At 46.8% G+C, this 24,853-nt stretch overlaps 1 protein-coding gene across 2 annotated transcripts in view; it reads right to left on the minus strand.

Moving 5' to 3' along the window:
- LOC147729730 (sphingosine-1-phosphate transporter SPNS2-like) overlaps positions 1-24,853 on the minus strand; it is a 327,355-nt gene that overhangs the window by 29,009 nt on the left and 273,493 nt on the right. For both annotated transcript variants that reach the window (XM_086954611.1, XM_086954612.1), the window contains exons 10-11: positions 23,152-23,250; positions 14,182-14,345 (exon numbers count right to left, since the gene is read on the minus strand). In XM_086954611.1, the coding sequence (XP_086810737.1) occupies positions 14,182-14,345; positions 23,152-23,250 (263 nt within the window). The remainder of the gene's footprint in view (positions 1-14,181; positions 14,346-23,151; positions 23,251-24,853) is intronic.

The following is a 24,853-nucleotide window of genomic DNA, read 5'->3' on the forward strand; positions in this document are numbered from 1 at the left end:
AGTAGGCTAAAGAACAGTGATGGATTAAACCCAGATCTGCTGACTGGGTGTGAGTGTTTGATTGGTTCAGATACTCCGTCCATCACCACCCCCTTTAGTACCGCTTTGAAATTCATTATGGGCAGCATGAAATGTCACAATTTTCTGCATTTTTCTACTTTTAAAATAAAAACAGACAGGAAACACATTGTTTTGTGTCTGTATTTATCTGTAAGGATCAGTAAAAACTGAAAACAGGAAGCCCTAATTATAACCTACTGCGCTTATAAGATGGAGGACAGGATATCCGTTCCATTTCGACAGAGAATCCCGTCCGCCGTACGTAGGATGATTTTTCTCAGATACTGTAGTGTCTGACAATATGTGGTGATGTTGTATCCAGTACCATTGCAAATTGAACCTGCCAAACACTTCTGCACATGCGTAGACGCCAGATCAAGAACATATTGTGTCACCTTCCAAAGTCCATTTTTGAATTGGTCACTGACTGCTTGTAACAAATCCGCGGCCATGAGCTTAAACTCCCAGAATTCTAAGTGCCAGAGTCCTCCTGAACTCACAGACCATGAGTCACAGACTCACAGGTCAGAGTTCATCTGTTGGTTGTCCTGCTACTGAACCATCTTTAGCTAAGGCATGAAAGGGGAGGGTTCCTGATAATATTACATATGTTTGCCCTGCTCCATTGGCCTAATTCGTGGATTTCCATCACAGATGTTTGCTCTGCTTGGTTGCTGCTGGATCGCGACAAAGCACAGAACAGACATTAGGAGGCTAATCTGGCCCATATTAAAGAAGCGGGCGTTTGCCATACAAGTTACGCTCCTCCATTCCAAAAACAGAATTAGAGTGAACGTTCTGATCACAACAAAGCACAGAACAGACATTAGGAGGCTAACCTGGCCCCCTGTAAAGAAGCAGGCGCTTGCCTTACAAGTTACGCTCCCCCATCCTAAAAATAAAATTTGAGTGAGCGTTCCGACTTTCACGGACTGTGACGCCCGCCTTGTATATGTTCAGGCGCAACTTTCTCCGTTCTTTATCAGTTTTTAAAGCGCAAGCTGTCATTTGCATCACCTTTGACAGAATGCTCTCGACTTAAAGCCATCCGATTCACAGCACTGTATCGACATCGTTTTTTCACTGAGATTGCAGCTACAGACACTTGTCGACCACCTTTTCTATCATACTTACAGATACAAGCCAACACTTTAGATAAGCAGCTCGATGCTCCTAGAGATTTACTACTATTGATGATACTTTCCTGAAGAAGAAACGCCGGTGTCGAAACGCGTTGAAGAAAAACGTCAATTTTCTATATCAACCTGTATAACATGATATATATATATACCAAACAGTTTTGATCTTATGTACAGAGATATCTGTTCTTTAAGAAACACCAAGAATCATTTTATTCATTTTTTATCGAACTTATTAAATGTACTATTTTTGTAATTTAAAGTGTATATTTGTATTCCTTGTTTTGCTTACATTTCCTATTGACATATATTGCCTGGGCTTTATACTTGTCATAAATTGTTTTACCCTGACCCAGGAATTTGATCCACTATCAGGGGGTCCTTGTTAACTCATAAGTAAATGCTCTGCTTCAGTGGCCTGATTCGTGGATTTCGATCACAGATGTTTGCTCTCCTTCAGTGCCCTGATTCGTGGATTTCCATTACAGATGTTTGCCCTGCTTCAGTGGCCTGATTCGTGGATTTCCATCACAGATGTTTGCTCTGCTTCAGTGGCCTGATTCGTTGATTTCTATTACAGACGTTTGCCCTGCTTCAGTGGCCTGATTCGTGGGTTTCCATTACAGATGTTTGCTCTGCTTCAGTGGCCTGATTCATGGATTTCCATTACAGATGTTTGCTCTGCTTCAGTGGCCTGATTCGTGGGTTTCCATTACAAATGTGTGCCCTGATTCAGTGGCCTGATTCGTGGATTTCCATTACAGATGTGTGCCCTGCTTCAGTGGCCTGATTCATGGATTTCCATTACAGATGTTTGCTTTGCTTCGGTGGCCTGATTCATGGATTTCCATTACAGATGTTTGCTCTGCTTCGGTGGCCTGATTCATGGATTTCCATTACAGATGTTTGCTCTGCTACAGTGGCCTGATACATGGATTTCCATTACAGATGTTTGCTTTGCTTCGGTGGCCTGATTCATGGATTTCCATTACAGATGTTTGCTCTGCTTCAGTGGCCTGATTCATGGATTTCCATTACAGATGTTTGCTCTGCTTCAGTGGCCTGATTCATGGATTTCCATTACAGATCTTTGCTCTGCTTCAGCGGCCTGATTCATGGATTTCCATTACAGATGTTTGCTCTGCTTCAGTGGCCTGATACGTGAGTTTCCATGGTAGATGTTTGCCTTGGGTCAGTTTCATGCATTTCTACTCTAGATGTTTTTCCCACTTCAGTGCCCAGATAATACATTTTCATTCTAGATCTTTGCCCAACCTTCTCGCCCTCATTCATGCATTTCTATTCTAAATGTTTATCAACATTTAGTGCCTTGTTTGATGGATTTCCAGATGTTTGCCTTTCTTCAGTGCTCCAGTTCATGAATTTCCATTTTAGATGTGCACCCTGCTCCGGTGCTCCGATTCGTGAGTTCTCTTTGTAGGCAGTTGTTCTGCGTTGGGTCCTAATTCACAAATATATTTTCATTGGATCCTTCTTCTGTGCATTGATTCAAGGATTTCCATCCTAGATGTGTGCTCTGCTTCAGTGCTCTTAATCTTAAGTATTCTTTGTATGTGAGTGTTGTGCTTGAGTGCACGGATCCATAGATTGCTGTTCTATTTTGAGTCAGTGCACTCTATTCATGAATTTCCATTGTAGGTGTTTTCCCTTCTTCTGTGACCCGATTCACACATTTCCGTTCTATAAGTTGTTCCTGCATCAGTGCCTGAGTCATGCATTTGGCTCATCACTCCCAGTATTACACATGTGTCAGGTGTGCTTTTCGTTTCACTCATGCCCAAGGGGCACACAGGGCAGAATTAACACAACCCATCTGCACAGTGCCTGTAAGTACACAATATCTGGATAGTGCACGCGTGCAATCCAGGTAGCCGCCTTTTACAGTCACACTCAATAACAGGCGTAGTGCGCATGCCAGAGCTGCACAGCATTTCTTTTGTATGGGACTGTCAGAGTCCCTTTGAAAAGACCCCCCATACCAGCCGGGAGCCGGACAGAGCAGCAAAGACCAGTCCCCAAGCCATGACCCCAATCCTGATGGAGAGGGGGGTTCAGGCCTATTCAAAGCTGAAATGGGGCTTCAGATGGGCCCACCCCTACTTAATTCCATTCCTGTTATTCCATACTTCTCTGCTTTTCCTGCACCCTCTCAGCTCACAAGGGACGAGCGGTGAATCAATCCTGCAGCGGTTCTCCTGGTGCCCTCAACATGGGCAATGCAGGACACAGGTGAGCAGCTGATATGGTCTTTATTCTCTCGCCTGATCCGCAGGCAGGTTATGAAGTTCCTCTCTCCAGCTTCCAGTTTCAAATGCCCGTTTTGTTCTTCCCTCGAGCTCTGTCCATACGGCTTTGCTTGGAACATCATAAACGTACTCGAATATTTTGTGTCATTCATAGGCTAAGCTTTTTAAAACGTGATGGGAAAGTTGTGCTTTTTAAACCATATTTTTTGTTTTTTTTGTATGTTAGAAAACATTTCAGCCCACCCTTGAGAAAGTGGGACTCAGTTGTTTCACTCACTCACTCAGTTTAGGGCAGGTACGACGACTTACTACTTTCAAATATCACCAGCCGCCACTCTGACCATTTCGCCGCCTCTCATGGTTACTTTAGCTTCTCTCCTGTTGTTCCCCCTCAGCTCTTTGAGGTGGCCTTAGGGACTTTGATTATAAGCGGACAGCAGAGTTCTGCTCTTTAAACATAGGATCGATTTTTCGGGTAATTCATGTGGAGAAAATCAATGTCTTCAATAAACAGAGGGCGGGGTTCTCGTGAGGAACTGATAAGCGGTTTTATTTTGCCACACTGTGCCTTTCTATCGCATTTTATTCTCTGCTGCAGAATCGCTGTTTTCAGTTCAGTTCAATTATGCAGCTTCCATGTGATCAAACAAATATATCCCATTTCCACAGATTAGACTCCACAACGATCTTCACGTGCAGGCTTTGGGAAACAGGAAACGTAGCGCAGTCGGTTCATGCAGCCACTGCTGAGATCCTTCTGCTGCTGGTGATTCAGTTTAACAAGGCTGAGTGACACAGCCCTTTATCTTTCGTAGGTCGATGAACGGAGTGTTTTTTCACCCAGCAGAAAGACGTGTGACATGAGTACGAGCACTATATACGTCTACAAGGTGTATCTTAATATGCTTCTTCTGAATACGTCGGGGATATGAAACGCTAAACAAATGTTGCCACAGAATAATCTACAAAAAGAATACCCTTTTGGCCACTAGATGGCGCTGTGTCCGAGCGGCCTGCTTTGCCGCTTCCAACCTGAGAACATGGCACCGTGATTCTGAAGTGAGTGAGAGGATTTACAGCGCGTCGCCGTGCCAGGGCAGCGCCTCGGGCTCAGACACCGGCAGACAGGGCCCGGGACAACCCCAGGCCCCTCCTCGGCGCACCTGCCAGACGGCAGCGCTTCTTGTGACCCTGCGCCGCGGCTGATGATGGCGCCAACACCGCGACAGACGCAGGGTAATAACCAAAGGTGTGCGAGGATGTGAGCCCTGTCACAGCCTCTCGCCAGAGCGAACTGTTTGTAACGACTTCTCATACTGACGAAAGGAGCCCAGCCTCCTGGATGGGTCACCGATCCCGAGCTTCAGTGGGGAAAAATATTACTGCGCAATCAGGACATTCCGTGTCCATTCCCTAATTAAGGAGGAGGCGTGGCGAGGCTCACGGCTGACCTGCAATACTTCCTTCTAATCCTACACATGGCAGCTGGCCAAAAACCTGTGTCATGTCCCCCGTGCATCGGTGTGTAAACACGAGTAATGTGAAAGCCACCTGGAAGTATGCAGTCTGGTACCGACCAATTACAGCTTCCCATACCCCCTGCACCCTGGCTTCAGTAATCTGGTCTGGGTTACCATACAACACCGGGCCGTGTGCAGCAGCACCAGTGCTTGATTTGTAAGTGTCAAGGTCTGTGTTAGGAAGCCACTGCTCCTTACCAGCCCTGCCGGTGGCAGCACAAACACAACAACTAACCATCACATATCTACAAGTGTGACATTTTAGAATGTTCCAGGCCTCCAAAGCTTGAAGATTGGCTTTGGCGGCAGGTATTAGTCATTTTAACGTATATTGTACTAATAAACAACCTTTATTGTGCTGATCTCTAAAGTAGACAAATATTACCACCATGTGGCAGCCCATCATAAGTGCCAATGTTGACAATTAAGTTCTGGTGCCAGCACCAGAAACCACTGTCTCAAATTAAGCACTAAGCAGCTAACGTTTCAGACACCCATGCTACAATAACATTTACTGTGAATCGCCTCCAACCCACAACTATCACAAACCACAGACTCTACATCATCTCCTATGCTGCCGACACCCAGCTGATTCTCTCTCTCACAAACGAAACACACAGCCGCCAGAATCAACTTCCACAACGGGATGAAGGCCGTTGCCACAGGATGAATGATAGTTTCCTCAAACTCAACTCGGACAAGACTTAGTACTCATCCCGGGACCCACGCCCTCAGCTCAGGACGACTCTTAGTGGTCCGCTGCATTGGGGACCCCCTCCATAGACAATGCACGTAACCCCAGTATCATACTGGACTCCTCGCTCACAGTGCACCGCCAGATCAACGCTGTATCCTCATCATGCTTCCACATTCTCTGCCTGCTTCGAAAGACATTCAGATGGATCCCCACAGAATCCAGAAAGGCAGTCACCCACGCACCCAGCCCCAGCAGACTTGACTACCGCAACACACTGTTCACCAGCATCACCCATAAACTCCTCAGGTAACTACAGAACGTTCAAAACGCCACAACCAGACTGGTCCTCAACCTCCTGCGCCACTGTCACATCACCGAACACCTCCGAGATCTCCAATGGCTCCCAGCCAACTAAAGAATCACCTACAAGCTCCTCACACATGCCAACGAAGCTCTCCACCACCCTGGACCAGCAAATCTGAACCACCACCTATCATTCCACGTACCCGCCAGACACCTGCGCCCTGCCCAACTGGCCCTGGCTCCCGTCCCATGGATCCACAAGACCAGAGCCGGAGGAAGATACTTTTCCCACCTCGCCATCAAGACCTGGAACACCCTGCCTCTCGGCAATCCCCATCGCTAACCCAATTCTGGAAGGATTCCAAGACCCGGCTCTTTGACAGAACCCCGGTGCCCAGACGGATCATCAGCCCCTTCCCCCTCAGCGCCTTGAGACCCTTTTGGGTGAGTAGCTGCGCTATATAAACCCCTGATTGCTTGACTGACAAGAGGCCTTTACTCAGCCAAAATAACAAAAACATAAGGCAGCACGGTAGGATGCACCGCCAATGCTGGGTCCAGCTTGGGCTCTTCTCATTGAATATAAGTTTTAAGACCAGGCGCGTAGGTAGCTATCAACAGTGCAGCAGGTGCAGTGACTCCAGGGCCCAACATCTGATTAGGACTAGACTGGCCATTTATTCCACTGGGCACTGGGCCTGGAGCGGGTGCTTTAGGTGAGGGTGGGGAAAGAGGGAGGACAGATCAAAGGAGGGGGAGATGAGAGAGAAGAGTGGAGCTGGCTGGATTCGATGTTTTTCCAGGACTGCTTTGGGTTCCAGTCCTGCGCTGATGTAAGGGGGGTGCTGGGAGCACAAATATAACTCTTTTTTTTTTACTACCACATGAAGGTCCATTTTCTTTGCTTGCATTAGGGCCAATGGCACATTTGCTACGCTACTGTTTAAGACACAGCTGATCCGTCTGAATCATCATTGCGCTAAATGTGTGTCCACCAGATCCCCAAACCTGCACTTATTCTTGCACACTCTGGGTCTCATTTATGGGATTTTGGCATAGAGCAGGGCAGCAAGGCACCCTACTGAGCTGCGCCACACCAAAGTGAAAGGGCAGGAATGCACCGTATTTACACAAAACAATGCTTTCCTGTCCCTTTTTCCCTGTGCTGGCGCCGTTTCTGCAGACTAGCACAAAATCACAAACGCACCTTTGCAGCACGGTGCAATGGTGCCTGTGTTGCATGCAGAACTGTTTTTGTGCATTAAATGGCACCTTTCTGCACTAAAACAATCCTGAGAGGCATTTTTCTCTTTCTATGTGTGCTGTAGAAAACAAGGAGAAATAAAGATATTTCTCCTCATTACACCTCACCTCTGGAGGCGTACGGATCTGGTACTTCCACAGGTTTGCATGATTTTGTAAATCTGGGTCAGCGTCAAATTCCATGGGTTTTGTGTGGAACAACCCACCGCAACGCCCATGGAGCGCCTCCCGGGTGCAGCGTGAGGCGATGCATCGATTTGGGCTGCGTTGCATTACTCGTGATTTATGAGGCCACTCAGCCATGCAGGGTAGTTTTGCGAGGCTTCATGAATCTTACACAGAGCCCTGCGTCACACAGGTACCACTTTTGTGGGGCAAAAGTGGCTCAGGGCTTTCATACATAAGCCCCTCTGTTAGTGCCAAGTGGATCAACAAAGAAAGTTGTTGCCTTGCTTCCCCTCCCCCTAGATTCTTCTGTTGCATGAATTAAACCTCTCTCAATGGCCCCCTCCCGTGCCATTGTTTAATGCAGCTGGGGTAGCGGCTGCGCGGGAGGGCGGGGCTCATCGAGGGACCGGCCTTTGCTAGTCCAGTGGTGACTTCAGGGCCTTGCACCCATTCTTCCTGCTCCCTGACAGCTGCGCGCTCGTGCGCTGGTGGCGCGTGGCTCCATCGAACCCCGCTGAAGACGCGCGCAGCGAGCCCAGGCGATTGATTTCTTCGCTAATCGATTGAAGGGATGCGCGATGACCCCTGACCTCTGTCCCATGTGCCCCCACCTGAGATTCATGCGCCCGATCGCGGATCTGCCACGCGCGAGGCTTCGATTCATGCTACAGGGTTATTAATGGTGCCCGGTCCTCCGTGCCTGGAGGTCGTGACCTCTGACAGATGCCAGCAAGGCTCTCTCAGCACCCGCCTGCTTGTTAAAACTGCTTCCCACTTCGGGCGGCTTACCAACACTTTCCACAGGGACACTTTTCTTTAAATAGAGCCTCTCCAAATAAATGTTACACTTCCAGTAAAGCTACACAACGAAGTTCGGGGTGCAATACACCCCGTAGGGTTGTATTGCAAGGGTACCACCCTTGTAGGGTTGGTAAAAACACAAGGTTTGAATATTCCCCCAAAGTTTCTCTAAACGTGTTTCTTTATGTCATCACCAGGCGTGTACATAAACCACAGCTGCATGGAAACGTTCACTTTTTTTAATAAAGTAATAGCTCTGTTTTTTTATATAGCGCCTGGTGATATATGTTCTGCCACTTCATAGCGCTGCAAAACAGGTGCTATTCTTAACTAAATAGCTACATTTCATTTGCATCGACCTTGCAGAGATGAAAAGGTGAAAAAACGATGCCAGGCTTGTAATCTGTGCCATTTTCGCTGTCAAGATCTCTGCAGTGGATTTCATCGCCAAGTGATTTGTGCAGAGCTTTCCACTTGGCGATGGCACGTGCTCTTGATCGCCTCCGGAGGGTCACTAACCAAGCACATAGGTCAATTCTATTCCTAAGCGGAAGGCAAGAAGATGGCAGGAAAGCCTCCAAAATGGTGGAAAAGGAATTCTGACTCCAGGCCTAAGCCCTTTCAGCCTCAACCTTGATAGCAAAAAAATACAGACTTTGGGTGCAGTGTCGAATTAAACCCTGCAGAGGCAGTCTAAATTTCGTGGCCCCTCTCGGGGGGGTGTGGGGGGCTCTCTCAAATTCTCTCTTAATACTCAAGGCACCGCATTTTACTTTACAAACTGCCAGCTGCCAGAAGATAGCATACTGTTATGTGAATCTGTTGTCTCTGATTGTTGTACTTTAGGTTGTTTATAGGTACATTACATTAATAAAGTCTTTCCTCTACAGAATCTTTAATGTGAAGTTTTCTGATCTTTGAGTTGATTCATGTTCCTCTATCTTTTGGAAATAATATTTAAGAAAGCTTGAGTGTAATTTTCTTTCAAGATCAAATCAATATTATTTTGATCCGTTGTTGCGGCGGGCCCCTTAAAGGAGTAATGTAAGGTACATTTATATAGCACAGCAGTCACTCCAAGGGTATCCTGACGCTGGAGTGGGGTCCATAGGCCGCTACTTACCATGCCTATTAGGTTATCCGGAACTGTTTGGGTATAAGATGGGCCGCTCCTGATAAGGCTCAGTTGGCAACGGCAGCCATATTCCTGAACATGTAGCGCAAAGAAGTTAAAACAAGGATGCCAGTGAGAGCAGCAGCGTATCACAGGGCAGAAAGGTGGACCAAAGTCCTTCCGGGTTAACGTCATCACTTTCTCCTCTGGGAATTCACTAGAGTGTCATGGCTTTGACCCCAGCCCCTTCTCAGCTATTGCGACCTGCAGAAACCACTTACGAGAGCAATGTCTAAAACAGCACTCAAATAGCCTCACTTCCTGTTTGAAGAGGTCCCGCCTCCTATACGCCACACTGTCGCCGTCACGGGTGCGGATCGCTTCCCTATCACCCCTGGACTCCTATGTATAATGATCCACACATCTTCTGTCATAGTGCAGGTATGTGTAACCCGCTCTCCTATCTCCCAATACTGGGCTTCCTGTATCCACCCTGCTAAGTACGCGGGCATCATTGATGTAACCTACATACATTATTTCTGATTGCCGTGGTTACCAAGTGCTTGGAAAATCAATGTAAAGAAAATACCTTGGTGAGCCTCTCAAGTGGCCCTATACCTGCCCCTGTTCCTATCAGTGCGTCTCCACGCCTCCCTGTGTCTGTAGGGATATACCTGTGTTTGTTTATATGGGTGCACCCCAACATCCCAAGGTCAGCCCTGGACAGTGACAGTACAGACTCCATGGGCAGGAGATGCTTCAAACAAGGGCACTGTGGTTTCACAAACCGTGGGCACCCTGGACCAGTCACTGTCTGCACTCATGTAACCCACATGTGTCGTTGTGACTGCAGGCTGTTTTGTATTAGACAACCAAGAAAGACTACAAATAGATGCTATGACGAGCCCGGATGATCGCCCGAATAACATTGAAAAAGTCATTATCCATGCCTTGCACAGGGCCATGGCGAAAAGACCCTAGACAATTCACATAGCGTCATTTTTTTACATTTTAATGCACATTAATAGTCTGAGCAAAGAGTTCACCTTTTTAGTACCAGTTTAAAGCCTGGACTGACAGCAACCAATAAGTGAACAGGTGACATCTGCAAAGGATCACCTCTCTGCAGAAAATGCCAGAGTCACAGAACTACACCATCCAGTGCCCCTTCTCCTTACGAACAAGCGCCAAGAAGAGACCACTGTATGTTCAATGTGAGCTACACAACTGATCACCACTATTATTGTATTATTTTTACTGTTGTTGTTGCATTAGTTGTGTGATGGGGTTGTGCAGAGGAATGCACTACATATACATAATGCAGTCTAGGTTTCCAACACAGGAGTACATATGTTCTGTAAAGTAGTACATGGTTCCTACTTCCGGCTGGTGAGGCAGTGATAAGTCTGTGGCCGGCGCGACATCTATTTGTGCTTCAGGGACTTGGTCACAGCCGCTCTCAGCATCCCTGCAGTATTGATCTGTGTCAGAGCAGCAGTTCACGCAGCCTCAATACACACAAATATTCCAGTCACGTGACCAGACTATTCCTGGCCATCTTCCTGGACTTCAAGAGAGGTCAGCGCTGAGTCACTGCCCCAGAGGCACACGGCACGCGCTGGTGCCGACTGTCTCAGCTCGTTCCCATTGTATGTTCCACGACTACACACCAAAAGTGCACCCATGCTGTGAGTTTTATGTTTGCTGCGTTTGAGCATGCATATGTTCCCCTTCCGAGTGGATATGGTCTAAGCAAAGCCCATGAGAAAGTTCCTTTGTGGAGCCACCTAGTGGTAACTGGTAATTTGCCTTAAAACCCTATATGGGGAGCGCACCATTGGTGCAGTTCTATTTTACCCGAGCAGCTAAAAATTGCCCCGCTGTTCCAACAGCACGTCCATTGAATGGCTGGGCCAAACTCATTCACTCATGCGTTGTCCCTGCCTGTGATGGCGCAGACAAGCTAAACACGATGGAGCGGAATGTGCCTCACAGTGTCTCAGAATATTGCATTAGAGACATACTTCTGTTACGGACAGGAGTAAATCATTTCACAGTACGAGCACGAGCGGAAACATTCCAAACATGTTTGGAGCTGTAGGAGATGTGATTTCTGCACTGTGAAAACATAACTGGAGCAGCCTCGCCTCCAGGCCGGGTGGCAGCCCCGGGCCCCCGCCTCCATGGGAATATTTACGTTACTGTTTCGCTTCTGTAACTCGAATTTGCCATTTAAAAGGAAGCCGGTGATTTGTGGTCAGACTGTCTTTGTTTGCTGCTGTACACAGAAGTTTGGCCTAATTTGCCAGTTGCATGTTTTGCAATCTGAAACAAAGTCCTCTGCGGCTCAGCTCCAAAGCCTTGGCCGCTTCACAGCGCCTCGGGATGGGTAACTTTTAATTCCATGCTTGGAATGGGCCTAAAATACTTTCTTTTCAAATATTTTGAACACTGGAGTTTGCTACTTGTTGGAATCAATGCTTGCTCTGCGCCTCAGTCGTCATCGCCATCTCAGGTGATAGAATGAGGGGCTATTTATAGAACAAGAGGTGACACGGAAACCAGTGCACTGCACAGCAGCGCTTTTATTTCATCTTTCTTGTGTGTAATACACATATTATAGGTACATGTGGAGGTTATCAGAACACTATCGCATGCCAGTTCAGAAGAGCAGGCCCATTGAAAGCTCGGGAGTGCAGGATCCATGCCAGGTTTGCAGGGCAACCACTGTGTTAATAAGTTCCATAAGAGTTCTTTGTATGTCATTTTGCTTATTTGGGGATAATGAAACTCTGACATGGATCTTGACCCACCTTGGATACCCCAAGTAAAGTAAAACATATATTTACATCCTTTTCAGAGCCGAAAGCATGCCAGTGAACCAGCCCTCTAGGAGCCGCATTGGGTACCACTGGGCTTGGCACCTCCCTGCAAGGCCGCACTAGGACAAAACAAAAACCAGGCTTCCTGTTCTACTCTGACTGGTCCAGATGGCAAGGGCAAGACTTTAAATTCTGAGTAGTGACCCCAACAGAGATAATTCTCCAGTGCTTTATTTGACCTGGTGGTTGCTGGTGATCAGCACCCACACTTAATTGTCAACACTGGCACTTAGACAAACAGCGTCACCATGTGGCAAACTGCCCTAATTTAAAGATCAGCGCAACAGTTGTTTATTAATTCAATATACATTACAATGTCTAACCACCATGTGGCACAAGCCATTCTTATAGCTATGGGGGCCTAGAACAGTCTGAACTGTCACACTGCTATGTGTGTGCTGGTTGGTAGTTGTGTTGCTACTATTATCAGCAGTGCTGGGAGGCGCACTGGGTGGTACAAGCAGCAGTGATCTCCTGAGAGGGCCCTGACACTTATTCTTTTATAGATTAAGCACTGTAATTCTCACTTGAAAAGCATCTTCCAGTGCATAGATGTATGCATCATCAAGGCCCAGGGGATTCAGGGACATGTATCTGGTCTACAGCGTCCAGCCCTGAGTAGAGGTCTGCCATGATATAATAACCCAAGGCAGTGCTTCAAGAGAATAGAGTACCAGCACCTCTGTATTTCCATTTAAAACACTGACCCAAGGTGACAGATCGCACCTCTGAAACCCATCCACCACAGAAGCGCTGTTTCACCAATCTGCAAACCCTTGACGCCTCTGGGGAGTTAAGCTGCCTGTTCTGTTATTCTCTTTGCACACAGTCAATGTATTTAAAAGTTAGACTGGTTTTGTCAATGTAGAGGAATAAGTCCTCTAAAGGTTGCCCAGCACAGGTTTCACGCACAGAAATATATGCCCGCCGCCTTTCCTTTGCTCCTAACTCTCTGGACCCCTCATTCTCCGGGATAAATGCATCGAAGGTGCCTCTTTGCAGCTTGTTTGGTGCTATAAAGGCTTAGGTAAACACACTGGAAAGGGTTACACCTCAAGGGTTTTGCAGCCAACCTGTAGGACAAAACACTCCCAAAATGGTGGCCTTGTCGTGCCCTAAAGCCTCTCTCCTGCGGGGACAGGCCTAGGATGGTAGTTGTGGCACCTGCCAGGGAGGATTGTTTTCATCTGAAGTAACCCGAGGCACAGCCTGGCACGTGCCACTCCAGACCTGCTGAGATAATACACTTAATCCCCACTAAAGCAGCATGCCACGCTGCACACTGCCTGGCTGGCTTCTGGCCTGCAGAAGTATGCTACTCCGGGCTGCAGCTTGGCCGCAGCAGTCCTGCCGGGCACGGTGCCTGCCTCTGGAGAGACACTGCAGGAACAATGTCTGAAAATATCCTTTCCCACAATAAAACAGCTGCAGTGCTATTAATGTGACATGCACTGATGGAGGAGTAGCATTCACTTGGATCACAAAAGACACACGCAACACCCCATAATCCCTTTTAAATCGCCATGAATTTTACTGCTCAGAGGTGAGCAACATGCTTTTTTTATTGTAACCGGTAGAAACCCACCAATGCCTGTTGTGTTCTGGGGGCTGGCTAGGGGAGGAGGGGTAAGAGGAGGCAGAAACATTAGTGAGTGCAGATAAGGAGAAGGCCATTGATGGCCATGGTGAGATAGCCATTGGTGCAGACAGTTGGCCAGTGGTGCACACAGGGATTAGGGCATTGGTGCAGACAGTGAGCTGGGCATTAGTGCACATGACAAGTTACCCTAGATGAAGAGGGTGAGCTGGCTGTTGAATAACAAGGTTCCTTGGCCACTGGAAGACATGTAAAATTAGCCAATTTTGTTCATGCTGGATGGATCTACAAAACACATTGTGAATTGGCCATAAATATAAGAGGTGTTCATCTTGCTTGAAAACACAGAGGGGTAAATGTGGCTACTTACTGCTGCTCGGCTTTTGCACGGTCCTCCAGGAAGAAGAGGGCGGTGGCTAGGAAGAACATCCCGCCCAGCACGACGACGAATGGGCAAAGCATCAGGGCGTAGCCCAAACTGAGGAACTCCCAGAGCGGGGACTCGGTGGTGCTCTGTTGTATCAGGTCGGAGATCTAGAGAAAGCAAAAGGAATAGAGACAATCTAAGAGCCTGGGTGACACAGGGGAAAAAATACACTCTCACCAAGTCTTAAGACATTTCCTTACCACCCGCCTGGGGCAGCCGGTCATTACCCCCTGTCCGGAAGGCCTTGTTTGTTGACCGCTGGCGCCCATTGTTTTCCCAATCGATGGAACTCATTTCTCATTGCTGGGAGAGGCAAGATGGCAGGATGGGAAGGGAGGCCAGTGATTGTTTTTTCATGTCAGCTAGGAATTCCCGGCACATCCTCTGACCTGCCGCGGAGCTCCCAAAATTCACCCCTTCATGGACCTAAATGTACCAGATTGGACATACATAACTATTGTTTACAGAGCTATCTTTAGGTAACATCTGTGCTAGCTCTGATTGGCTAAGCACGTTTGCAAATACACAGTCATGATTAAGACAGACTGCAGACATTCCAAAGCAGAGCCATCAACATGGCGCCCAGTTTGACCCAGAAATCCTTTGAAGGGAGATGTGTGCATTGAAGTCTCTTTGGTTGGGAAGTATGGGCCGGATGGGAAGCTGTGAACGAGACATTTCTGTGCATCAGAGCTGTCTCTGGAGGGAACGGGATGTGCACATTCTAGGAGGTAAAATTTAATTATTTAAAGCCTACCCATAAGAGGCTGAGTTGTAATGGAAGGAGGTGCTTCACAAAAAGAGTGGTACATTCATGTGCTTATCCCCAGCAGAGGTGGCTGAGACAAAAGGAGGAAAGAATCCATATCACCCCGGACAGACACATGGAGTAATCTTAGTGCAAAAGTCAGAAATGGGCAACGCACAAATAGTGCATAATATGCTGTGGCAGGCGAGTCGGAGAAGTCTTACTTTAAGAAAGCATTCTACCTAAACTGTTTACTCGAAATTTTCAAAATAAATGGCAGTGACCGTTTAGCAGAAACCAATTCACAGTTTTTTTTAATTGCTTTTAAAATTCTTTTTTTTTTTAAGTATAAACGCTATTAATCTTAAAAAATGGTTCTGTCTGTTGATTTTTCTACAATGTGTTTATAATTACTTTTTTCCACGTCATTCACTGGGTGATATCTCACTTTATTAAAAATAATAAATTGCTGTGTCAGGAGTGACACCAAAAACCAGTTGCCCTCTTTTTAATGTTTTCTTCTTCCAACCCTCCTCCTTCCTCGACCTTCTCTTTCCTTTCTTCCATTATTTTGGGTCAGAGAAACCACTACACTCCTTTCATATACTTTTTTTTTAAAGCGATTTTATATTTTCCTTGCTGACTCCATCTCTTTCCACTTTTTTTTGTCGGTTTTTCTATTCCATACCTTCCTTCCTCCTCTTAACAACTTCCATACGGTACCTTCCTCTACCTTGGCCTCCATGGGTTTCTTAATTCTTTTTTTTAAAACAGCAAATTCATATTATTATTATTATTTTTTACTTTTCTTGGCTTTTTGTGTATTCTTTTGTGAAAACAGTGTTTTTTTACTTTGTTTGCCAGGAAATTGATTACCCATTGTTTGTATTCTCAGTAGTGCAATTCTATTATTTTGTTTTCCATACCTTTTCATACTGCAGACTAGAAGTGTCCAGCGATCTACACCAGCCACACAGGTCTAAGAATGTATTTATCTTGCCTTCTAACCTGGCCTTAACTGTGGAACACACACTTTTTTCAGTAAATCTCTTCTGTAACTACGCCAAGCCGCTTGCCATAACGTTTTATCAATCGTTGAACTGCATTCAGTGGTTATTTTTGCCGACAGGGAACCCACAGAACATTCAGTACTTTAAATAAAAGTATTTCACTGTGCCAGCTTCCGGCTCATAAACCCTGGTACTACCTATGGAAATAAAGAGGTGTCGGTACTCAAAGCCCGCCCATTAAAGACATGGGCGGGCCTGTGCTAGTAGCAGAAATGTGAAGTAAATAGGGGGGATATCCATGGAAGGCTTGTGTTGCGTTTGCGCCACACAATGTGGTAGAAGCGCAACACAAACCTACCTCCAAGTCAAAGGGTGGCCTCATACATCTAGAGTGGGGCAACGCAGCGAAAATCGCTGCGTTGTGCTACTCTGCTCTGGGTCGGCATTCCATGGGCGTTGTGGTCGGTGTTCCCACGCAACTCCCATGGATTTTGACGTAGTCCCAGATTTACAAGGACTTGTAACCTGGAAATGTGGCAAAATCTTATGCCTTCCCAGGAGAGAGTAATGAGGAGAAATATTTGTATTTCTCCTTGTTTTTCCCTCTTTCTGTGTGTGCTACGTTCTGCAGCACACATAGAAAGGAGAAAAAGCCTCTCAGGATTATTTTTGTGCAGGAAAGTGTCCCTTCCTGCAAAACAATCCTGCATGCAATGCAGGCACCCTTGGACCATGGTGCAAGGGTGCATACGTTGGTGCGAGGCAGCCCATTGTGCACCAGCGCAGGGGGAAATTCAGGAATGTGCTGTATGCCTTATATACGGTGCAATCCTGCCATTACGCAGTGACGCAGTGCAGCACAGTGACTGCAACAGACACCACCACCAAAAAGCTGGTGCTAACAAAGTGCAAATACATGTGGAAAACATGATATGATGTTGTTGTCAGAAGCTAGTACCCATCTATGAGCACAAAACTCTAAATCCAGAGGTCAAACCGTGTGGTAATGTTGTGACTACAGTGCGGTGTAACCCCTGAATTTACTGCAGACTTTTAAACGAGTCATGGTGGAAGTCACCTGGCACAACTGTGTGACTGATAATTCTAATATTATCCTTCAGGCCAATTTTAAAATAATTTTTCTTGCTGAACAGCACCTAAGTTGAGCTGTAGGCTTCAGAACAGAGGGTGCCAGTGGAAAGGCCTCAGCAGCTAAGTGTGATGGATGAACGTAAGTGTTTTTAAGGCTGAACTTGTTAGACACACTTTTTGAACAGATGGTGTGCTGCTGACAGCAGACGACATGGCGGAAGATACAGATGCTACTGTGTTACCTTAATAGCACATAAGTGTACATATTACCAAGTATCAGCACTAGCATTTGATCTGATGACTTTTAAGGTAACATTTTCTGATTTTTAGACTGCATACGACTACTACTGTAGCAGTGACTTGCATAGCAGGACCGTCTAAGGTCATACAAGACAGATTCACAACTCTTTGAAGTTAGGTTACATTAGATTATCAGCACCTGATAGTGCATTTATACCATTTTCACGACTGCGTAACGCTATTGGCGTCTTGGCGGCCACTGCGCATCTTTCTAAGAGTTTTCAATTTTGGGGGGAATAATGATGTCACGTATTGTTATGGAATTGAAGATCAGACACTTTATAGTTTCATGATAGTGAAACAAGTGCATCAGCGATCGTGCTCTTTTATTCTCACAGCCATGGAAGAGGTGTGCCGCAGCAACCAGAGCAAATGATGCCGGAACCCGGGGGTTCACGGTTCGATCCCCGGTGCTGGCGGCAGATCAGCCCAGCACCATGTGACTCTGGGCAACAACTAGCTTAATCTTCCCGACGGCCCCCAGCGCCTTGACACCTTCGGGTAATTATTTGCGCTTTACAAATACTGGACATTTACATTCACTATGGTGAACATTGGTCCATTGCCCGGCCGGAAGAGTTAGTCCTGTGGACAGGCATCGTTTGCCAGGTGCTCAGTGTTGTAGGCAAAGATATGGCACTGTTTAGGTGGCATCTTTGGTAGTGTGATGAGCATGGTATGCTTCTGGTGAGGCACCATCAATAGCCAACTGCATGCCTTTGGTGACACACTGTGCGTGTGTTGCTCTTGGGATGTTTGTCTACTGGGTTATGTTAGAGGTTTGTTGTGTGAGGACAATATCTACAGGCCAAACATGGTTGAGTGTTATAAGGAGGGTGGTGTTCTGTTGAAGCACCGTTTCTTGGCATAGCTTTGGCGAAACATGGTGCATTTGCTGCTCTTGGGATGTTTCTCTGATGCATCCTGGTGGATGTTCGTTCTCTGAGGACAAGATCAACAAGACCCGTCCTGTTGAGGCAGCATCGCTTGGCCAACTGCATAGCGTTGGTTGCCCAATTGTGAAAGGACCAGCATTCCTTTGGTGGTTGTACGCATTGGACTATATCTGTCTCTCCACTGCCTGCGATTCTGCAATAATTTCATTCATAAAAGACGATAAAGTGATTAAGAATTAAGGGAAAGTGTTGATTAAAGATAACCCATTTTCCAACAGTAGCCTAATTTGGTGACTGTCCGTTGACTGAGTCTGAAGATGAAACCCGCATTCTTTGGTTAAATAAAATCTCCCCATATAAGGGAGGCATCGCTATTATCTGCAATGATGTGTTGAAGACGGGAGAAGAAGAATTTGTAAATTGAAAACCATATGAAACAAGCACTGGTAAAGACAATTGTTCCGCCTCCAATGTGCTACATGCGCAGGGTTGGCGAGGGGATGCCAGCTGGAGCGTACAGGGCTACAGTTGTAAAGTCGTTTCTCCTGCAGTTCAATGCAAGCCCTTGAGTGGAGGCGGAAGGATGCATCCACACTGCCAGCAGTGTTAGGTGAGAGATGAATTATCCATTGGGCTGATCTAAGACATGACAGACAATGTTTGTAGCCAATCGCTAAAGGGGCTAGTTGAAGAAAGCCAAAAGGGCGGATCGAATGCTCATTCTATGCTTATTGTTAGCAAAAAGACTGTTTGGCAGCTGCACTGTTAAAACCTAGACCTAAAAATAAGGCCATGCACTGTGATGCAACATTGGCCACTCAGCCTGACTCTCAGGTAGAGCTGGAATGAATTGTAAAACCCATATTTGCGAATTGAAAATACCCGTCCACCCAGAGTTGGTGGAATACTGTGGATCTGAACAAATGGATGCTCTTGGGGCTTGTGCCGTGGCTGCCCTTGGCATGCCGACGTACCTAGTGAGACACTGGTCACAGGGGATCGGTAGCCTATGGGGCCTGAAGGCCACTGGGCCTCCGTTGAATGTGACCCGCAATTTCAAAAGTAATCTGTGCATATCATGGTGTTCTCTGAAAAATGTGACTGCAAAGCAATGAATAAATAAAACATTAGCATTTTATTTATTCAGTGGCTTGCAGCACAAAAGAAGAGCAATTTGTCTTGAGGATAGCTAACGGGCACTTGGGAGGAATGTGGTTGTCGGAACAGTGGCGGCTCCTCCGCTATGGTGGAGGTGCGTTGCCCCGCTCCTTTAAGCAATGTAAATAAAGGAAAAATACAATGATAATAACTCTATGTTATAATTGTTTTTTACCTGCTGCTGCAGCTTTGCAGGTGGGGTGTGGCTGTTCTGTCTGCTGACAGAGGAGCGGTAGGCACTCTGTAAGTGCACATGAATGTTTGGCCGCACTTTGCATGTTCTCCACCCCGGCTGCATCACAGCCTGGGTGGAGAACATGCCCAGGTTTCAAGTCCCCGTCTGAGCACCGAACCATGGTGCTCAGACCAATACAACGCTGCTTTGCAGTGTTGTGATTGGCTTAGGAGAGAAGAAGGTGCTAGAGGGACGACGCGGAGGGGCGAGGAGGTAAGTGGGATTTTCTTTTTCTTTACCCGATCCCCTCCTCCCCACAGTCCTGATCCGTACCAGCCACTAACAGACATCAACATAAGTGCAGAAGGTAATCTTGAAATAGAACATGGCCATTCTGGACCAAAAGCACATAACTACTAAACAGGGTGAAACATGGAAATTTGAAAAATGAAAGGATGATGATGGTGTCTTATACCCCATTTAAAAACATGACAATGGACAACAACAAAAACAAATTAGAGGTAAAAAGAAGTGAAAACATGGCTGCTTTTGCACGACCATGAAGATTTTCATGCAGAATCGTAGGTCGTGAAAGATGTAGGTTATGTGGGACATATCTGAGCCTCTGAGCTTCCGCTTTCTACATTAACCAGGCACATGGTGGCGGCTGCGATTCGAATGAAGGTCTAATACCCACCCACAAGACTGAAGCATTGCGATGGTTAAAGGACCGCCGAAGCATGTAGGCTGCGGGTACTAATACGAGGCCATTTAAAAAGGGAATTGCTACCAATTTTGATCAGTTGATATTTGTGGTAGCGGCATGATGCCCGGGTCACCGACTGGCACATTATTGGACTTGTTCTGCAGTTGCTGCATTTCATGGGTTCAAGGTGGTTGTAACCTGGCCTCCTTCCCGTGCGTCCCCTTGTTTGCCCTACAGCGCTGCTTGGTGGCCCCAAATTATAAGAATGTTTGCCCCAAACCTTTCTTGCCCTTACACTAACACCCCTGGGAACCGTGTGGGCTGCAAGATTGAGGTTCTTCATTACTTGTCTGAGAATTGGTTGCCACATGCTGTCTTCTACTCCTGCGCATGTCTATCCGTGGCCAGAATTCAGGCTGTGTCCACATCACTCTGCTGCTGTCAGGCATAAAGGTTTTTTTTCCCTTTAAATAAGACAAAAGGTGCTGTCACAGAGCCCCGAGGATGAAGAAAAAATCCATTCCTTGATGCTCAAGCACATTCTCCGGGGATGCCTATGAGCGTGGCTACCAAGGCACGAGCTTTTATTGATGCAATCGCCCTCCAGGCTTCTTATTAAGGAGTTCAAACAATAACTCGAAGCTCAGAGGGAATACGGAGAGGGTCGCCCTCCACTCAAAATCTACAATCCAAATAGAGACCCAATCCAATGGCGTACAAATATATCAGTGGCTCAAAGGGAAGGGGGTACAAATGTCCTGCTTCCCACTACTCTCTTATACACATTATAAGGAGGTAATGCACTGTACTCCGCCCATGTTAAAAAACCTGTTCTCCCGGACAACACCACAGAACACCAACAAATAGTGAACCAAAACGGATTTGGTCACACAATTCCAAACCAGATATTGGACTATACTCTTAGTAGAGGAAAAAGTGTGCGAGAAGGGGTCATTTGCTTATCTGGTTTGGACTTGTGTGACCAACTCCGTTTTGGTTCACTATTTGTTGGTGTTCTGTGGTGTTGTCCGGGAGAACAGGTTTTTTAACGTGGGCGGAGTACAGTGCATTACCTCCTTATAATGTGTATAAGAGAGTAGTGGGAAGAAGGACATTTGTACCCCCTTCCCTTTGAGCCACTGATATATTTGTACGCCATTGGATTGGGTCTCTATTTGTATTGTAGTTTCTTATTAAGGAGTACCTGGTCCAGCGGAACACTAAACAAACCCTTAAACAGGAGGGTATATGTGAAGCAGGACAGCTCGACAATAGGGTTCGCGAGCGCATCTTGCAGTGGTGCACCGACAGCACGCACCGCGTACTTTACAGAACGAAAATAGCTGAAAATGCAATGGCTTGATGCCAGGCACAAAATGTCTGCCGGGGCACTGAGGCTGTTAGCAGTTCTTAACAGATGGCAAAGGGAAACGATTCAGAACCCCCTACGGGGAACAGAACTGCTAAATTACTACCTCCGCGTCGGTAACACGTGCCAGGAGAACGAAGTGAAATCCAGACGAGTACCATAAACCGTGCAATTTCGCAGCATTAGAGGCAAAATGTGATCTGAACATGGATGCTGTTGGCCTATGAGAAGATACTTGAGAAAATCCCATGATCAGCCACCAAGAGGCACCAGGACGGGGACGAGCCTTGATGGATCAGAACCATCGAGTCCAGGCTTTGCCGAGAAGCTGGTAGAAGAATGGGAGGCCTGCGCTCAATAAGGGAGATCTGTCCCAGGTAAAACACCCAAGGTGAACAGAATACAGAGTGACTTAAGAACATTTTGCAAAGTTCTCAGACAGGTGGCAACTGACAGAACACCCTCTAGCAGTGGTCTTCAAACTAAGGGAGCATCAAAGGAGGTCCAGAAAGGTAGCAGTGAAACAAGTATACTGGACACTACTCATATTGATAGTATTACATATTCGCTTTATAGGATTGGGTGGGTTCGATAATCCATTTTGATGGAGAACAGCGATAAAGACCACTGGACAATAGGGAAATCCCATATTTGTACATTCGTTTGAATGACAGGTAGTTCTGGGACACAGTCAGTTGCTCGTCTGGTGGGACAGACCCTTCCCTTCCCACCTTTTAGAGGTAACGGCCTCTTGGATAATCTGTTTGTCTAAAAGCCTGGCCCCTTTATGCCTCGGTTAAGCTTCAGGGCTGCCACGTGCAAAGTCATGCACCAAGGTGTAGAAATAAAAGTGAGCATTGTATCAAATGAGAACAGGGGCACCAAAGGTCAGTGAACAGGAGAGCATCTGTAACTCATCTTGTTGAATGGCTTCAGAGGTGATAAGCAATGTGATGCTGCTATGGCAAGCAAGAGGTATGGTGTGGTACCCAGGGATGGGGATAACCAGCAGAAGAGACAACTTATGTTAACGACTGCACTCAAGAGTTGTGTCTAGTTTTGTGGGCCTCATCTGAAGTGTTGTGTCCAGTTTTTGGGGCCATATCTAGTGCATTGATTGTAGCTCTGCAGGAATCTTCTGGAGCTCTGTGCATCTTTGTGGGAACCATATTCTGTGCCATTCTGTCTAGTTATGGAGGCTTCATCCGGAAAATTGTGTCCAGCTTTTGGGGTCTCAATTTAATCCGTGTACATAGCACTCTACTCTGCAGGTAGCGACCGGGATGGGACGAACAGTTAGAGCCTTCCAGCAATGGGCACCTAGTCTTTGATAGAGCCATTTGAGCAAGTACCACAGCCTAGATTAAATACAAGCTTTAGCTAAAATCAAGACACAGCTGCCACCTTGGATGCTAAGGTTTCCATTAGTGATGAAGGAACTTTGTCTGTGTAGACTTACAAATCCAATCAGGTACGGGCTGCCGGCATCCCCCAACAAGTGCGAAGCAAAACTCTGCAGTGCCACCGCCGTCGCTCGTCGCGTAGGGATGACCACGTACTGCAAAAGAAAAAAAACAAGGACATGAGAGGCAGTGACGGACTGGCACCACTCGTTCATTGCAATGTGAGTTACACCTCTAACCAGGAACATTCCACGCAATACAGGTTTTTACGGCCTCTGCACCTGTGGAAAACAACATCTCTGCCTCAGTGGTGTGAAGGAATGGCCGTTTTCCCACTTACCACTGAATGTGTATTTCTGTTGTTAAGTACCTCAGTAAATACGACGTCCCTTTTCTGTTTCTATTTGACACACACATACACACACTGGGGCAGATTTACGTTTCCTGGCACATCCCTGCAAATCAGCAGGGATGCTCCAGGAAAGATGCGTGACGCAAGTTTACCCTTGCGCCACCACAGTTGCGCTGCATTTACAATGCGGGCATCATGGCGTAAGGATAAACAGATGCGTGTCACATCTGCAGGCGTAAGGTTGGCGCAGTGCTGGAATTGTGTCGCAGGCGTGACACAACTCTAGCACTGTTCCAACCTGGCCTATCCTCAACATGGTGCGTCACGCCTTATGCCTGCTTCAAGCAGGTGCAAGGTTTTGACACAGCGGCGTCAGAAAAGTGACTGAGTGAAATCTTGTAGATTTCACACAGGCACTTTTCTGAGGCGTTCCTGCGACCGAACACCCCCCCCCCTGCACCGGAACGCCCACATGAAACCTAACGCAGGTTTCATGTGGTGCACGGCTTTACAACGTGACTCATCTCCCTAGATGCGTCACGTTGTAAATAGGGCGCAATGTGGCGCATGGTTTATGCTTCAGCAGCGTCACAGAAGTGACGCAACAGCAGCTCAAATGTGGCGCTCAGGGCTCGTAAATCTGCCCCACTGTATTTTCCACTTACAGACTATAATTTCTTTTCACGTGGTGTTCCCGCATTCCTCACATTTGTCAAACATTCAATGTGCACACCAACAATCTGTTGTCTACTTCTGAGTGGATCTGGGATTTCTATTTTGAGGACATTTTAGCAGACATTTTTGCCATACCCTACCCTACTGTACCCCATCGTGCCATACCCTAACCCTACCTTATCACATCATACTGTACCGTACCGTACAATACCCTACCAAACTATACCATACCAAACTGTACCATACCCTGCCGTACTATACTGTTCGGTCTGTACCATAAAGGCAGATGACCCTGTAATGCGACTGATGCAGTGTGGAAGTGCAGGCATGGGTGTCTCCCATGCTTCCATGGGCTTGCAATTGTAGGCGCCTTGAGATAAAGTCTCTCCAACCAGGCACATGGAATATCTGTAGGCTGAACGCGCCCTGGTTATCGACTCCCTACTATAATCTGACACGCATTTGTCCATATTTGCTCTTGACCCATATCACAGCCCAAAGATTGGCTGTAGGTACTATTTAGCAGGAGGCCTCTACAAAGTATATATGCCAGACATTGGTGCATCCTGGAGATGTGTCGCGTCCTTATGCGAGATGCTAGAGGCCTTGAAAGATCGTCTCCTCTCCATTGCCTGTAAACAGCCGCCATGTTTACCAGGGCTGAACAGCGCTGAGAGTTCAGCGTGGGTTTTGCGTGAACAGTTGCGTCTTCTTGCCAGAAAAGGGCTTAA

This window comes from Lissotriton vulgaris, chromosome 2_1 (genome assembly GCF_964263255.1).
Source record: "Lissotriton vulgaris chromosome 2_1, aLisVul1.2, whole genome shotgun sequence".
Lineage (NCBI taxonomy): Eukaryota > Metazoa > Chordata > Amphibia > Caudata > Salamandridae > Lissotriton > Lissotriton vulgaris.